Genomic DNA, 15,900 nt, shown 5'->3' on the forward strand with positions numbered 1-15,900 from the left:
CAAGTATTGTCAATCCATGTTTCAATGGGCCCCGGCGATATTCTGGTGTTCATGACAGGTCAAGAAGACATTGAAATTACTTGCGAACTTATCCAGAAACGACTTGACGCCCTCAACGACCCCCCGAAGCTGAGTATCTTGCCTATCTACAGTCAAATGCCTGCAGATCTACAAGCAAAGATTTTTGACAAGGCTGCCCCTGGTGTACGGAAATGCATTGTTGCCACCAATATTGCTGAAACCAGTCTGACAGTTGATGGTATCAAATACGTCGTGGATGCTGGCTACTCCAAGATGAAGGTCTACAATCCGAAAATCGGCATGGACACGCTTCAGATCACGCCTATCTCGCAGGCCAACGCTTCGCAACGTTCGGGACGAGCCGGTCGAACGGGGCCTGGAAAGGCCTTTCGGCTGTACTCAGAAAAAGAGTTCAAGGAAGATCTATACTTACAGACTATTCCTGAAATCCAGCGCACGAACCTTGCTAACACTGTTCTGATGTTGAAGTCTCTCGGCGTCAAGGACCTTTTGGACTTTGATTTCATGGACCCTCCGCCACAAGACACTATTACAACGTCAATGTTTGACTTATGGGCGCTTGGTGCACTTGACAATCTTGGTGAACTTACTGATCTTGGAAGGAAAATGAGTGCTTTCCCTATGGACCCCTCGCTGGCCAAGCTTCTCATCACAGCGGAAGAGTACGGCTGCAGCGAAGAGATGATTACCATTGTTTCTATGCTGTCTGTGCCAAACGTGTTTTACCGACCAAAGGAGAGACAGGACGAAGCCGATGCTGCCCGCGAGAAATTCTGGGTGCATGAGTCAGATCATTTGACATACCTCCAGGTTTACACAAACTGGAAGGCCAACGGCTACTCTGACGGCTGGTGTGTGAAGCACTTTCTGCACCCAAAGTCGTTAAGGCGAGCCAAGGAAATTCGTGAACAGCTTTTGGATATTGTTCGTATGCAAAAGATGGAACTGACGAGTTGTGGAATGGACTGGGACATTGTGCGCAAGTGCATTTGCTCGGGGTACTACCACCAAGCAGCCAAATACAAAGGCTCAGGCGAGTATATCAACCTGCGCACCAACCTTGGTGTACAGCTGCATCCGACAAGCGCGTTATATGCAGGGCACCCACCGGATTATATCGTTTACCACGAGTTGATCCTCACCTCCAAGGTCTATGTCTCGACAGTAACAGCCGTGGATCCCCACTGGCTTGCAGACCTCGGTGGTGTCTTCTACTCGGTCAAGGAAAAGGGCTACTCGGTACGAGATAAACGAATCACTGAAACAGAATTCAACCGAAAGATGGAGATTGAAGCCAAGATGGCTGACGACAAGCGAAAGGACGAAGAAAGGAAACAGATGGAAGAAGAACGGACTCAAAAGAAGAGCAAGAAGATAGGGGCGGACGGTAAGAAGTTCGTAACACAAGGTGCAGTTAAAAAGCCTGTCCTAAAGAGACGTGGTAGAGGGTTTTAAACAGTACCTTAGATGAGTTTCTATTATTCAAGCCTAAGCTTGGTTGCTTGTAATTCTATATAGCGATAGTTTCAGGCTTATGGTTATATCTTCATAAAACATACACAGTACAATAGTTCTTACTTGCTTTACTTCTTAATCCTAATATCATGATTAAATATACTAATCTTATGATTACATCTTTTCAACTCATGTCGATACTATTATAGTAAATAATAATACCTTGCACTCTCTAGCCGAGCTCCAGGGGGCAAGAAAACTTCAGGCCTTAAGATAGGATACTAGCATCACTTGTTAAAGAGCTCCCAAGATTATGCTAACTTACCCAAATCTTGTCGGGATGGGATCGAGGTCCTAAGTTTTCTTGCCTCCCCTAGCCAAGGTCCCCTGGTGGGTAGGCTGCTTATCGATAAACCCCACTAGAAATTTTGGGAGAAATTTATCTGGGCGCCCACCTATCGACGCAAGCTGGACTTTCACAACACCATTTTAAGATACCCAGACAATCACCATGTCTTCCATGATTACAGCCGCGCAATGGGTCCCTAGGGGCTTCGCTGCGCCTTTCCCTCAGAAGTATACCCTGGACGAGGCAGAGTTTGAGCGGATAGCGGAGCTTGCCAAGCTCCAACTCGACGACGCTCAAGAGGACCTTGAGGAAGCTGAAGCTGCGCAGAAGGGCGCGAAGGCTGACAAGACTGAGGACAAGGAGGAGGACTCAGAGATGAAGATTGATGAAGACAAGCCAGCTGAGAAGACAGAGTACGTAATTAACAGATATGTAAGAAGTCGAGGACAGACTGACTGAAGCGCTCAGGATCAACCTTAATGATGATGACCTAAAAGAATATGATTTGGAAAACTACGACAACGATGACGATGAGGACGTGCCTGGAAACGGCGAGGGCATGGGCATGTTTGGGAACATCAAGTCGCTGGCATACTACGAGTCGAATAAGGACGACCCCTACATCACAATTGACGCCGACAAGGAACAGGAGGATGAAGACCGGGAAGAGCTCCAAATTCTTGCGACGGACAACCTCATTGTGGCTGCCAAGGTGGAAGACGAGATGGCACACCTCGAGGTTTTCGTTTACGAGGATGAGGCTGACAACCTTTATGTCCACCACGACATCATGCTCCCCGCCATCCCTCTGTGTGTCGAGTGGATCGACATGCCCGTCAACAAGGCCGGTGTAGAGAAGGACTCGGCAGGCAACTTCGTCGCCGTCGGCACAATGGACCCCGATATTGAGGTGTGGGATCTGGACACCATCGACTGCATGTATCCCAATGCGATCCTCGGCCAAGGAGGCAACGAGGAGGAGAAGAAGTCGAAAAAGAAGAAGAAGAAGTCTAAGAAGTCCAACGATGAGTACCACGTTGACGCTGTCTTGTCGTTGGCTGCGAACCGCAAGCATCGCAACCTGATGGCTTCAGCCTCTGCCGACAAGACGGTCAAGCTGTGGGATCTCAACACGACAAAGTGCGCCAAGTCGTATACTTATCACACCGACAAGGTGTGCTCACTTGCGTGGCATGCGAATGAGCCTACCGTCCTGCTGAGCGGCTCTTACGACCGAACTGTGGTGGCTGCCGATATGCGTGCGCCAGATGCGAAGCCTCCCCGATGGGGCGTCGAGAGCGACGTCGAGAATGTGCGATGGGACCCTCACGACCCGAACTTCTTCTTCGTGTCGACGGAGAACGGTGTTATTCACTACCACGACGTCCGCAATGCGCCGTCCGACCCTACTGGCACCAAGGCTGTCTGGACGCTACAGGCTCACGACGAGTCTGTGTCTTCGTTCGACATCAACCCCGTGGTCCCCGGTTACATGGTGACCGGCTCGACCGACAAGACGGTCAAGCTGTGGAACATCCAGCCCACAGGACCCTCGGTGGTGGTTTCGCGCAACCTCGACGTCGGAAAGGTCTTCTCCACCACGTTCGCGCCCGACCCGGAGGTTGCCTTCCGCCTCGCCGTCGCCGGCAGCAAGGGCACAATGCACGTATGGGACACCAGCACCAACGCGTCGGTGCGCAAGGCCTTTGCTCAGCGGGTGCCCGAGCAGCGCGGGAAGGGTGAAGATCGTCTCGTGGGTGTCAACAACGATGACAGCTCCGACGATGACGATGATGAAGATGACAAGCAGGATAATGATGATTCGATGGATGAGGACTAGACGAATGTCTTGTTTATTGAAAACGTTTCGAATCAAGATTTCGGGCAGATCTACGGCCTTGGCTGAGGCTGGATGAGATCAATGTCTCAGCGAACAATGGCGCGGCGAGCCCTAGAGAGCACTGACAATGGTCGATAATAGCGAGGACCATGTCTTGCCCACTCTGGAGGGTGGCTCCCGAGAAAAGACTACTCTGCATGAATGAAGCACACTGGCGCACAGGAACTGTTTCACAGCGGGATGGAATATTGGGGGCATACAAATCGACTAGATAGACGAGGTTTCTGAACAGGAATGGAAAAGTTGGATCTGATCTTCAAACAATCTCGAGTTCTTTTTTTAGTGAATGAAACTAGATGAGCATAGAAACAATATGTTAGCATGATAAGATACCTAGTGGAAGGGGAAAATTAAGGGTCCTCTTGGATGGTCTGAGATGGCTCACGAACCAAGCCGTCATCTTTAGGTTGTCTGAGAACAGACGTTCGTACGTCACAGGCGTCGAAAATATGACGGTGGCACTGAGTCGTGCGAACGCATTGTCAAAGTGTAATCTCAGACAGTCCAAGAAGAAACGTACGTGAGGGTGGACATTTCGAAATGAGACTTCTGTGCGCTGGGTCCATAAGAGTCAGTTCGAAGGGCGGATGATGCCAGTGCAAAGGATCCACAAGAAGATGCTAACGATAGTTATTACATGAAAGAGAGGTTTCTGAAGACAAACGTTGAAGATTCAATATCGTGTATTTACACAAATTCTTATGATCCAGCAATTTACCTATTCAAGGTATAAAATCGATGAGTAATCCTCTCACAAGTGGAGTAGACAAAGCTGTGACCATGCCATGCTCAACATTCGTTTATCGAAAGCGGAGGATCTACCAGCCCCCAAAACACACGGCATTAAGGCCAGGAACAGGGTCAGGCAGAAAAACAGCCTGTCTATTAAGGCATCTCATGGTTCCCTACAGACTTAGACGCCATCACATCACAGTTCAGGGCTCTAGTTGGATCCGCTTGCGCAGGCACAGGGGCCTGAAACAGGAGAAAACGGTAATGGCGCTGAAGCCGTTGACCCAATCAAGGGCTTCTTGAGGCTTAGAGACGAGTTGATTGAGGGAGAATAGCCAACCAGACTCTGAAGGCTTATTCCTTAATATTCCTGAGGAAGCTCCAGTCATTTCCGAAAGGCCGTGGCCACGACTCAATTACTGTGTCAAGGTCCTTTTCTCAGGTAATGGGGACGAGACGTGGACGGTGTGGCTTTTGTGTGTCGATGTACAATTCACTCAACTCTTTGTGATGATCTTCAATTATGAGCTGGCCATGCAATAACAACTCATCACATACGAACGCGTATTCTGCATCCGGTTCAGCCAAGCTGTCAAAGAAGAATTGGGCGTCTGCACTGCACTGCAGTTGAGTGCTTGCATCCATCCCCTGGCGATCGGTGAAACCCGATTGATAGAATAGAATTTTTCCATGTCGGCCCCGTTCATCGCTCAAATGGGTCCTCCTTGCTTTGTTTTGCTTTGCTCTGCTGTAGCGCGCGGGTCATGTCGTCGCCATGAATGGTGGGATATGTTGAGGATGGAGGGTCAAGATTGATGGTGAATGGCCCGAGAGAGAGCTCCATGCTGGTGGGAAGCCAACATAGACGTGCATGTGTTAGCTGGGAAACAAAGGCCTCACCATTTGGTCTGGTCGAGGAATCAAGGCAGAAGGAGAAGGAAAGAAACAAAGCAAAGATGTTTGTTTCTAAGCTGTAACGAATTAAGAGACGAAAAAGAAACAATTAGAGCAGGTACCCAGGTACGCGTGTATCATAGATCGTGTATCAGCATTGGCGTTCTTGGGCTTGATCATGTACACCAATATTCTATATTCTCTGACATCGGGTTCCAAGACAAGGGAATAGCAAACACGCAATTCTGTAGAAGACTCTGCACGACACTCAAGCCACGAATCCTGGACATCAGCTGGTTTTTTTCCTTCGCCCTTCTTGTTGGCGCTGGTCGCGGGTTTTCCCATGCAGACAAGAGAGAAAAAACTAAATCAGTGGACCGATAACCAAAGTGACAAGGGGTAGAGGAACCGAGAGAATACACGCGATTGGCTAACCCCATTGACGCGAGACCAGGATTCTTTGCTTCAAATGTTCTTCTAGCCAGGGGCGTCGGCCAACGAGGGCTTAATTGCAGGGACATGGGTCTTTGTCCAGGGATAACCACCAGGGGGGGATGGCCGGGCCGTTGCAAAGGCCAAAAGTCAAAGCTGAGTTAGCCTGAGTTTAGCTGCCCTCCAATTCACGGGCTTCGTGGCCCAGGTGTGCGCTAAACTTACAGTGAGGGCCGGTGCCCACCTCCGCTGAGTACTGTTCACTGCCCGAAAGTTCGGCTTCAGCTCTCTAATCAGGCAGTTGTTAGCAGGGCTCGGGTCCCCATATCTTTTGTTTCATCCCCCCGTCCCCACGCCCGCCGTTCAATTCGATTCTCTCCATCTATTCTCAAGTGCTTGCTCGCTTGACTTTCTCTCCTTTGCCTCTGTCTTTGTCTTTGTCCTTCGACAAACTTGCATTGCATACGTCGAAAAAGGCCTGTATCTTCAATTCTTCTCAAGAATACGAAGTATCACGATCCATCACTCTCTTGATCGTGTTTGCTTCTCAGTGTGCATTGATTTAACTCGATATCTCTCTGCCTCTGCCAAACCTCTTTTATCTTCCTTCATTTATACTCTTGCTCTTTTTTTGTATCCCTTCGTCGCAGGATCGATCCAACAACCTCACGGATACCGACCGATACACCTATTTTCGACGTTGACCGTTCCTTTACCATCAGTACATTCTAACGTTGTCACTGCAAAGCCAGTCAACGTAAATCACTGTCTTTCTCGAAGAATCGACACATTCACATCGAATCACGCCAGACGTTGATCTTCCGCTCCAGAAGTCGGATCTCACACGGACACTTTACTCGTAAACTCAAAAGGACTGGACTCCTTGTCTCACTACGCATTCAACGTCTACCGAAATCACCTCCCACCAACATTTTTTGCTCGCAAACCTGGCTTGTCTGGTAGTAGTTTCAAGCAAAACTTACCTCAAAAAGTAAATCGGTGTTAAGTCAGTGGCACGACCCTTTCGACGATCCCTCTTATCACAAGACGTTGTTCACTAGCAGCAACTCCTCGTCACCCCACAAACTCACTTGGAACCCGACCAAAAACCAACAAGCTTTTCAAGAAAAGACGTAACTCAGAACATATAAAATTCCAAATTTTCAACCATGTCGCTCTCACGCGCTTTCACAACTAGAAAGGCCAAGATGGCTGGCCAGACCGAGATGGGAGAGCAACAAGTTCAGGTGCCGCACCGTAGTAACTCGGCCCGCGATAGACAGCATCCTATTCTTCGACACCAGATTTCTGCACCTCTTCAGCTTGTTCACACAACCAACATGCTCTCCTACAACGCCCCCGATATCCCGCATGCTGCCCTCCGCAGCAAGTCGTCTCTGCGATCTGTTGGCGAAGAATCCGAGGCTCCTTCAACTACCGAGTCAACTCCACCTACGAGCCCGGATGTATCTCCTATCGAAGAGTGCCCAGGTCCTAAGCCGAACCACCTGTCAACCTATTTCAGTGTCTCGGTCAAGCCAACTGTCCTGCCAAAGATTTCTGAAGCTCCTGCGATTCCTAAGCGTTCGCCTTCGCACACTAAGCAGAACTCCTACGAAGCACTCGCCCGTCAACGATCCACCTCGCAGATGTCCAGGGATTCAGAGCACTCAGTATCAACCAAGGCCAGCTTCACCTTTTCACGATCATCGTCAACTTCTACGAGGGCATCATCAGCTTCATATGTGTCTGCCGGCCAGGCCCAAAAGGCTCCCCCTGTGCCTGTTCCAGCAATCCCCGCGGTTGCCCCAGTTCCCCCGCCATCCTTCCAGCAGCGAGCCCTCAAGGATTCACACCCATTTGGTCACGAACTTGCACAAGTCACCGAGCTCGCCGAAGAGTACAGCACCAAGCCGGCAACCAAGGAGGATGAAGAGGACCACCGATACATAAAGTCCAGAGGTCTGAACAAGTTCTCCCCCGAGGAGTACCTCAGCGACGTTCAGAGCCTAATCCTCAGCTTCTTTCCTGAGGTGTCACACGCCAAGCCTACGACACCACAGTGGATTTGATCTAAATGCGCACTCTACGCCGGCACTCCGGTTTCTTAATTCGGCAGTACATATTTAATAGACATCTTACGACCATGAGAAGGGGGTCCTCAGTTGGACAATGGCGGATATGACTAAAAAGGTACATAGTTATTGGTTGCTCTACGAAGCGGCATCTATTCACTCGTTGAAGATTTTTCTCTTGATCACGTCTGTTTTGGTTTGGTTTGGGTTACTTTGAATGAAAGGACCGTGTCCGATGTTCAGATGCTCAAAGTGTTTGACCGGACATAGGTTTCAATGGGGCGTTTGATAGGACCAGGGTGGAATAAGGACTGGATGGATGGATGTATGGGATGGATACCTTTTTCTTATGCTGGATGATTCTGTTTCATGATGTTGTATCTAGATGGATACTTGGTCATGCTACCTACCTACACACTCGCCATAAACGGCAATTTTTCCTTTTCATACTCCGATTTCCGTTTTCAGAGTGATGATCTTGATGCTACTGATTTGAGTTAAGTTGAAACTGCTGATCTTCAATCGCTGCACCAATCTGAAGGTTAAAATACATGTGCAGCAGAATGAGACATTGTGAAACTGCTCATCAATTAGCAACGAGCATTTCATGCGGTGCTCGTTGCTTGGACTGTCTCCCTTGGACCCCAGCAATTGCACAAGGGCCGCTGCAGGATCGGAAACACGCCTTACTCTAACTCAAACGGCAATTTGATATTATTAGAGTAGGGGCTTAAAGGACTACGTAGAAATGTCCAAGTTTGGCCAATAAGTTGACGTAGTTTTTGGAGTCGATTTTTTCCCATTCTTTTTTCTTCTTCGTTCATGTGCTTGCTTGTATATGTGTGCCCGTTGAGGTTTTGAGTTTTGGCAGCTTGGTGTGGCGTCTGGGTTTTTCTATGTGACGCGTCTGGCTTTTGACTTTCTTTGTTGAGGGTGTGAGAGATAAACCGCCGCATGCTTCCATCGTATTCCCGGCTAGTGACCTATCATAGTAGGCCAGAGTTGCTATGTGTTGAGGCTGTAGCAGTTGAGAGCTTTGTGTGCTAGAAATCACCGAATAACACAAACACGAAAAAGGAGCATCAGCAATCAAATGACTTACGATGCACTCCGGTTATATTATTTCGATTACAAAATAGGACATGAATGTTCTGGAACCTATTTTAGATTCAGCCATTTACTTGAACCCGGTGATTTGGGTCATCGTTGTGCCGTTTTATGTCCAAAGAATGAATGGCTCATGATTTGGACTTAACCTAGACCATTTTCCAGCCCCGGACTTCTAGATCTTCAACTACAAGCCCGAAATATATTGATCAGTATCCTGCCCATGAAATACTCACGTCTAAATCAAGCTGCAATAGTAGATGCCCTTCGCGGCCAAACACTACGAACCCCCAATCTTCATAATCTCTTCCGCTCTTGGCCTAATCCTCAAGGTCAACTCAACACCCACCATGAGCACGTTACGCCAATCGTCAATCAGGCGGTTGATCGCATGGCTATAGCATATCCGTTGATCGCCCGTCGGAAACAGGACGATATTGCTTCCCTGGTCTGTTCACTATATCCCCAAGCTCGTCAGCGGCAGATCGAGGCTCTGACTCTCTATACGACGTGGCTTGTTTGCTGGGACGATGCTGTTGATGCTAACGAAGGCGATCTGGCGGTTGACTTTACGCGTGCAGAGCGTTGGAGGGGGCAGACTATGCGCATGGTGCGTGAGGCGTTGGTCATTGACGAAATGAACGTGAGCGAAGCAGACGATGATCCCATTAATAGCGTGTTTCGAGAGTTTGGTGCGCGATTCTGTCAGACGGCGTCGAGGGATTATCGGCGCCTCTTACACGATGAGATCCAATTCTTCATCAACAGCTGCGCAGCTGAGCAGAAGCTTCGCTTGGCTAGTCACATACCTGATTATGAGTCGTACATGAAGATGAGGATCGGCACTGTCGGTGGGAGAATGCTCTGCAGTCTTGTACCATATGCAATAGACGAGAGGCTTCCAGAGGCATTATCATCAGCTCCAGAGATCGTTCAAACATGGACACAAGTGAGCATTATTCAGAGCTTGATGAATGATATGCTGTCGCTGAAGAAGGAGTTGCGGACTGATTGTGTTATCAATGCCGTCGCAGCCATCATGGAGTCTGGCATGACATTGGATGTGGTGGTTGCTAAGCTGGAAGAAAGGATGAAAATGGCAGTCAAGAATTTCGACAAAGCAGCAAACGAGTTGCTTCAGAAGACTGAGTTTCAAGAACAAACACATCCTATCGTCAAGAGATACGTTGATGGCTGCCGTTCCATCGTTACCGGCACACTTAGATTCACGTATGAATACTTTTTCTCTCCGTCGAGAACAAAGCTGACTCGACACAGGTTAACATCACCCAGATACAACATACACAAACTCATAGAAGAAGACGGGTCATTAAAAATTACACTCTAATTCTACCTGGCAGACAAACCGGTCCATACCCTAGACCATATCCAACCATTCCAATAAATTCCGCATCAATGCATAGGTACAAGAAACGCTCGCAAGAGTCTAAAGGTATTATTGCTCTTGATTTTGTGACGACACCACCTTCACAAGGTCTGTGATAGTAACAATCCGATACCCCTGCCGTTTGAGTTCAGGAAGAACAGTGCGCAACATGGGCACAGTCCATGGTCTCCTGTCGTGGCAGATAATGATAGCTCCAGGGTGAGCCATGCTCAGAATATGTTTCGCGTTGGTATCAGGATATGGTATTTGGGGGTCGTGAGGATACACGCTGCCCAGAGTGATGCGGAAACCCTGGTTTCCCAACACATCTCGCATCCGTCTGTTGAATATTCCAGATCCAGGGCGGAAGTAATTGTTGGGAAGGATATGACCGTTGGCCGCGTATGCCTCCGTCAGCATGTCTTTGACGAGGTGAACTTCCTCCAGCAGCTTTTCGTTACTGAGTGACTTGGAGGGCTCATCATGCATGGCATGGTTTCCCAGCTCATGCCCCTTTGCAACCAATTTGACGAGCTTATCCTTGCGACCCTCAACCTGAGATCCTATAACAAAAAAGGTAGCATGGGCCCCATTCTCCTCCAGGACCTGCATGATCTCATCGGTGTGGGCGGATGGTGCATCGTCGATAGATAGGGCGATGATCTTTTGGTCGGTGGGTTCTTCGAACAAGACATCTGGGTACTTCCTCCGCAGCCAATTGATGAGATACCTCGGAGGTTTGTAGACGCAATAGGCCGAGTAGAAGGGAAAGACCAGGAGGCCTACGAGGACGACGAGGGCTATAAGGGTAGCCATGCGATTACGCCTGACCCTGCGCCGCAGCTTGGTGGGTAGGCGGAAAAGAGAGAATTGGACCATTGGAGCATCTACTAGCTGGTCAAGTGCGGCCGCAAGTCCCAAGAATGAGACTCTGTAGCCTACACATGCTCCCTCTGGGAAGAAAGAGGGAGAAGGTTGGTGATGTTTGTAAGGTGGTGTTGTAGAGATTAGATAAAAAAAGAGGCATGAGGCGCCATGACCATGATCCTTTTCGCTGCAAGACCCTCTCCCCTGCCGCTCCCGCTCGCGCTTCTGCAGCGTCTGTTTTGGCCAATGAAAAGCGAGCCTGGTCTCAAACCCCTGCGCTTGACGCGGCACAGAGAAACATCGTGAGGGGGACGTGCACAGGGCTGACACCTACACAGCCCAGTGGCACAGTTGATCGTTTCTGAAAGCGCAGCAAGCCAAGCACATCATGTACGTTTTGAGCAGCCAGCGTCAAGATTGGCGAAGGTTTTCAAGCGCTTAAACCCTGATTCTGATCCTAATTTGAGCATTCAAGCGCGGGTTTGTTGGTTGCTCAGCCCTATCGCGCTTGAACAACCCCCTGGTCCTCTAAGCGATTGTTTCGGAGGTTTGATGCTGCAGTATGTGGCTGCATTGGTTCACGGGATGGCTGAATTAGTTGGCCGGTTCACTTGGAGCCGATCGGGAGGCGCTTTCCCCGAGAATATTGAGTGTTAGTGATTGTGTCAAATTTTGTTGCTATTGGGTTTTCATGATGTCTGGTTTTGGTGGCCTCCGAAATTCATAAACGAGGCATGGGAGATTTGTGAAGACTGAAGGCGTGGTTATTCTTGGGTATTTGCAACGAGACCATTGTCATGCTAAAGTGTGCCTCGAGTTATTGAAAGTTCTATCTCTAGAATCTTTTCATATTCAAGGCTGTCCCTATAGATGCATGCTCTACGTCAGAGCCTTTGGCACAATCTGCCCGACCAAAGCTCCAAACACCTCACGATACATCGACAGGCTCCCTCAAAATTCTTGACAAAACAACTTTTCGTCTAGAATACATCGTGTGACGCTCACAAGTTTACTTGCCATAGCCAGTTCGTCCCTGTCATTGGCTGAGCCTCATCATAACAACTCTGGACCTGTATCCATCCTAGAAAAGCCGTCTAATTTTGATACCGAAATAAGGCTAGCAACTTCGGCGGCCTGCGAAGACTGACGTCCTTGTTTCCAATTCCCTGCATAACGTTCTGACTCTAGCCTGCTTCCAGTAAGCTTGCTGACCGCTCCAGGGGTTCCCAGGCCCTGGGAGAGAGTTCCCCTGCACGGCCACGACCAACTATCACTGGGGTTCCGAGGAGCGGGCGCTGCTTATTGGTCGAAAGCTGCGGCCTCCCGGCGTCCCCGCGAATAGGGAAGCTTCAGCCACGACCGCAACTCACTTGAAGCATGCTTGAGTAGAGGCATCCAAACAATAGAAAGTGACATATGGCAAGGAAAACTCAATACATGATCTTTAAAAAAGATGCATTGAGACACTAGTTAATCTATTCAATTCATCAAACAATCCAATCCATATTTGGTCCTATTTGACCATCGCTACTAACTCTACCTTCAAACAACACCCACTTAAGCACTTACACGCAACTAACCAATCACCAACGACCTCACTCTCAGCAACCATGAGTCGTCGACAAGACCACCACCAGCGCCACTACGGACAAACTTACAACACAGAGAGTTCTAGGAACTGGAGCGAGGAAGCTGTCCGAGGCAGCTGGGATTCCAACTACCAGAGAACTACATCAGCCAACACATCACCAAGAGACCAATCTCAAGCCTGGAGGAGACCAAGTCCCCAAGCCTACGATAGACGCCAGACAATGGTTAACCAATGGCTCGGTCAACAATACAGCCATGATCCTTCAAATGTCGTGGATGCTGTTTCTGATCTCACAACTCCTACGACATCTCCAGCCTTCAGCGACTCTCCCACATTTCCCTCTCGAACTCAGGAAGCACCTCCATATCAGACACATGCTGTGGCCAATGACTTTCTCGCACCACCTTCAAGAACTTCTATCCCTCACCGACCGTATGATAACCACTATCAAAATGCCCCCCCGACTTCCTCTCGAGGTTCTACATCTTACCGCCTTGATAACAGATCCGTGGATTATCGACACATGGAGCCTAGGTCAGCGGAGCAAGACCTTCGAGGAGTTGGTTCTTTTGCTGACAATGATCGCTCACGGTACGTCTATTACTCACCAATAACATGGAAAATTGACTAACTTACATATTCGTAGCCGAGAAGTCAAGTATAAACCACTCAGCAATTGGTTTGGCCTCTGGCTACCCCCTCAAGAATGAGCTTAGCCACATCAAGGCCTAAGATTCGACAACACCACTTCGACTTCAATTCTGAGCAACCATTCCCCGTGTGTAGACACAACCTTTGGAGAAAAATCCACTTAGAGGAGCATAGTACTCTTCATTACCTCTCGACTTTTTTATTATTTCATTTCCTCATTTTTCTCATTTCTTATCTCCTTTTCTTCTTAGATTTCATTATCTCTCCTCTCTTTGACCCTACCTGACTTACACACATGGCTTTCATGTTGGTTGACATGTTTCCCCTCTTTTGTATGGCATTTCTTCTTAGACCGGATAGTCACATTCTTTTGATTGTGTTAGACCAGTGTTTTGATATTTTCATACAAATCCTTTCTCTTTTTTTCATTATGGTCTGTGTATACTTGATATACCATGCCATTGTCTGTCTCATGAACGAGCAAGCCATTTAACCAATGCAAGCCATTGTAGGGATACTCATTTCCATGATGCACTTTTCATTTTCTCTATAAACCAAAAAGTTTCTGTTTTTCCTTCCTTCTCTATCAAAAATGACTGTCTGTTCTAATTATTTATCCCCTTCATTTACTGACCCCCCTTTTCCTTTCTCAAAGACTCCAGGCCTTGGAGCAAATCATTCTTGAGATCTTCAAGACCTTCAACACCGATGCTCACTCGCAAAAGTCTCTTGTCAATTTTGGGATCAGTCATCGCACGCCACTCAATCAAACTCTCAACACCACCCAAGCTAGTGGCATGGTGGAACAACTCCAACTTGGATGGCAGTCGCTTAGCGACATCTCCATCACGAAGATACACTGAAAAAACAGGGCCATAACCATTGGGCATCTGCTTCTGCAGCCAGCTACCCTCAACTGATGCTTCGGGCTGAAGACTGGCGTGCTGGACACGCTCGACGAGAGCACCAATCGCAGATGAGGGATCACGCTGCTGCTCAGCCAACCAGGCAACAAGAGCAGTAGCTGTAGCACTCTGGCGCTGGACACGGAGCTCTAAGGTTCGCAGGGAGCGAATACCCAGCCACCCCTCTAAGCTGCCCATAACAGAGCCAAGGAGAAGGCGATCGTTGAGGAGAGCGCCCTCCCAGTCTTTGTGCTTGCGGTTAACAGATAGTGTACCGCAGAGCATATCAGAGTGACCACCAAAGTACTTTGTACCGCTGTGCATGACAACATCAACACCATACTTGAAAGGATCCTGCAGCGGAGGTGGTGCGAATGTCGCATCAACAGTCAGGTAAGCACCGGCATTCTTGGCCTTTTCTGCATATGCCGCCAGATCGCGTGCCTCGCCAGTAGGGTTAAGGGGCGTCTCGACGTGGATGACATCGCCAGGCTCAAGGTCCTCAACAGCGCAGTCCAGGGGCAGTTTCTTGAGACCTGTCAGACGGGAGAGAATGCTGATCACTCCGTGACAGCCGTGGTAGCCGTCTCCGATTGCAATGCGCTTAGGGTTCAGATGGACCAACATAGCATGGAAAGCAGATAGACCAGAAGAGTAAGTAACCGTTGGAGCGCCAATGACGGATGTGAGAATTGCCTCGAGACGAGTGGTGTTGGGACCAGTTGCTCGAGAGTAGACATGAGAGTCAAGAGGGTTGTTGGGCTACACGAATTAGCAAAAGGCGTCATAAGAAATCCGAAAGCAGTCAGGGAGTTTTTATCATGGTTTGGGATCGACTCAACTCATGATATTCACAATCATCTGATATTCTCTTCCGGTGACGTCTCCAGCAAATCAAGAGGAGAAAGATGCACACTTACATCAGTATTATCCCAGGCCTTCAGCGCATCAGGATCATCGCTGTACCTGAAAGTCGTGCTGACATGCATAGCCGGCGCAACGGCCCTGTGTGACTGGATGCCCTCATCGGCATGAACAGCACGGGATGCCAGTGAAAGCCCGGCGAGGGAGCTACCAAGTCCGGCCCGGGCCCCGGCTGTACCGTCTGGGACCGAGGAGACGTCCTTGAGGTTGGTAGGAACTTCGTCAGAGGCCATGATGTCTCTTTTCGTCTTTTTGTTGTCTTGAGAATTAGATGAAATTTGTAAAGTTAATAAAGTGCTGTAGTCTAGGTGAGAGGCAATCTTTGATACTAATAGTAATAAAGTTACTAGGTAGTTAGCCCAATTGACTCAACGGCGAGTTACCAGAAATTTAGAGAGAGAAAGAGGTTAAACTCGGCTTCGTCTGTTTCTATAACTGTTCATGTCTGGCGCCCTCCGAGTAATAGAGCGGGGCCTCTAAGGAATCTAGCAATGACAAGCACGCAATGACAAGTGGATGCAGCCGTTGGAACAATTCTACTGTTTCTATTACTGGACTATCTCCGTCATCGGCTACATTGTCACGCCCT

The 15,900-nt window shown here is 48.8% G+C and overlaps 6 protein-coding genes across 6 annotated transcripts; 4 read left to right on the plus strand and 2 right to left on the minus strand.

The window, feature by feature from the left end:
• Positions 1-2,008: 2,008 nt before the first annotated feature.
• BKA55DRAFT_588461 (WD40-repeat-containing domain protein) lies at positions 2,009-3,686 on the plus strand (the record flags this gene model as incomplete). The annotated part of the gene is made up of 2 exons (XM_046194795.1): positions 2,009-2,259; positions 2,297-3,686. 2 exons carry the CDS (start codon positions 2,009-2,011, stop codon positions 3,684-3,686), a joined length of 1,641 nt encoding a protein of 546 aa, XP_046056651.1.
• A 2,875-nt stretch (positions 3,687-6,561) lies between these two features.
• BKA55DRAFT_26727 (uncharacterized protein) lies at positions 6,562-8,246 on the plus strand. Its single transcript, XM_046185449.1, has 3 exons — positions 6,562-6,810; positions 6,931-7,997; positions 8,049-8,246. The coding sequence occupies exon 2, from the start codon at positions 6,974-6,976 to the stop codon at positions 7,874-7,876; it is 903 nt and encodes a 300-aa protein (XP_046056652.1). The 5' UTR covers positions 6,562-6,810; positions 6,931-6,973; the 3' UTR covers positions 7,877-7,997; positions 8,049-8,246.
• A 963-nt stretch (positions 8,247-9,209) lies between these two features.
• Positions 9,210-10,334, plus strand: BKA55DRAFT_682960 (isoprenoid synthase domain-containing protein; the record flags this gene model as incomplete). The annotated part of the gene is made up of 2 exons (XM_046198437.1): positions 9,210-10,216; positions 10,265-10,334. 2 exons carry the CDS (start codon positions 9,210-9,212, stop codon positions 10,332-10,334), a joined length of 1,077 nt encoding a protein of 358 aa, XP_046056653.1.
• Positions 10,335-10,388: 54 nt separating this feature from the next.
• Positions 10,389-11,429, minus strand: BKA55DRAFT_26740 (uncharacterized protein). The gene has a single exon (XM_046185451.1). It carries the CDS (start codon positions 11,250-11,252, stop codon positions 10,443-10,445), a length of 810 nt encoding a protein of 269 aa, XP_046056654.1. The 5' UTR covers positions 11,253-11,429; the 3' UTR covers positions 10,389-10,442.
• A 1,421-nt stretch (positions 11,430-12,850) lies between these two features.
• BKA55DRAFT_532513 (uncharacterized protein) lies at positions 12,851-13,541 on the plus strand (the record flags this gene model as incomplete). Its single annotated transcript, XM_046189350.1, has 2 exons — positions 12,851-13,422; positions 13,478-13,541. 2 exons carry the CDS (start codon positions 12,851-12,853, stop codon positions 13,539-13,541), a joined length of 636 nt encoding a protein of 211 aa, XP_046056655.1.
• Positions 13,542-13,938: 397 nt separating this feature from the next.
• BKA55DRAFT_26753 (Cys/Met metabolism PLP-dependent enzyme-domain-containing protein) lies at positions 13,939-15,800 on the minus strand. Its single transcript, XM_046185452.1, has 2 exons — positions 15,308-15,800; positions 13,939-15,149 (listed from the first exon to the last, which is right to left on the minus strand). Exons 1-2 carry the CDS (start codon positions 15,542-15,544, stop codon positions 14,109-14,111), a joined length of 1,278 nt encoding a protein of 425 aa, XP_046056656.1. The 5' UTR covers positions 15,545-15,800; the 3' UTR covers positions 13,939-14,108.
• Positions 15,801-15,900: the final 100 nt, after the last annotated feature.

The sequence above is a fragment of the Fusarium redolens genome (assembly GCF_020744475.1).
Source record: "Fusarium redolens strain MPI-CAGE-AT-0023 chromosome Unknown BKA55scaffold_1, whole genome shotgun sequence".
NCBI classification, from domain to species: domain Eukaryota; kingdom Fungi; phylum Ascomycota; class Sordariomycetes; order Hypocreales; family Nectriaceae; genus Fusarium; species Fusarium redolens.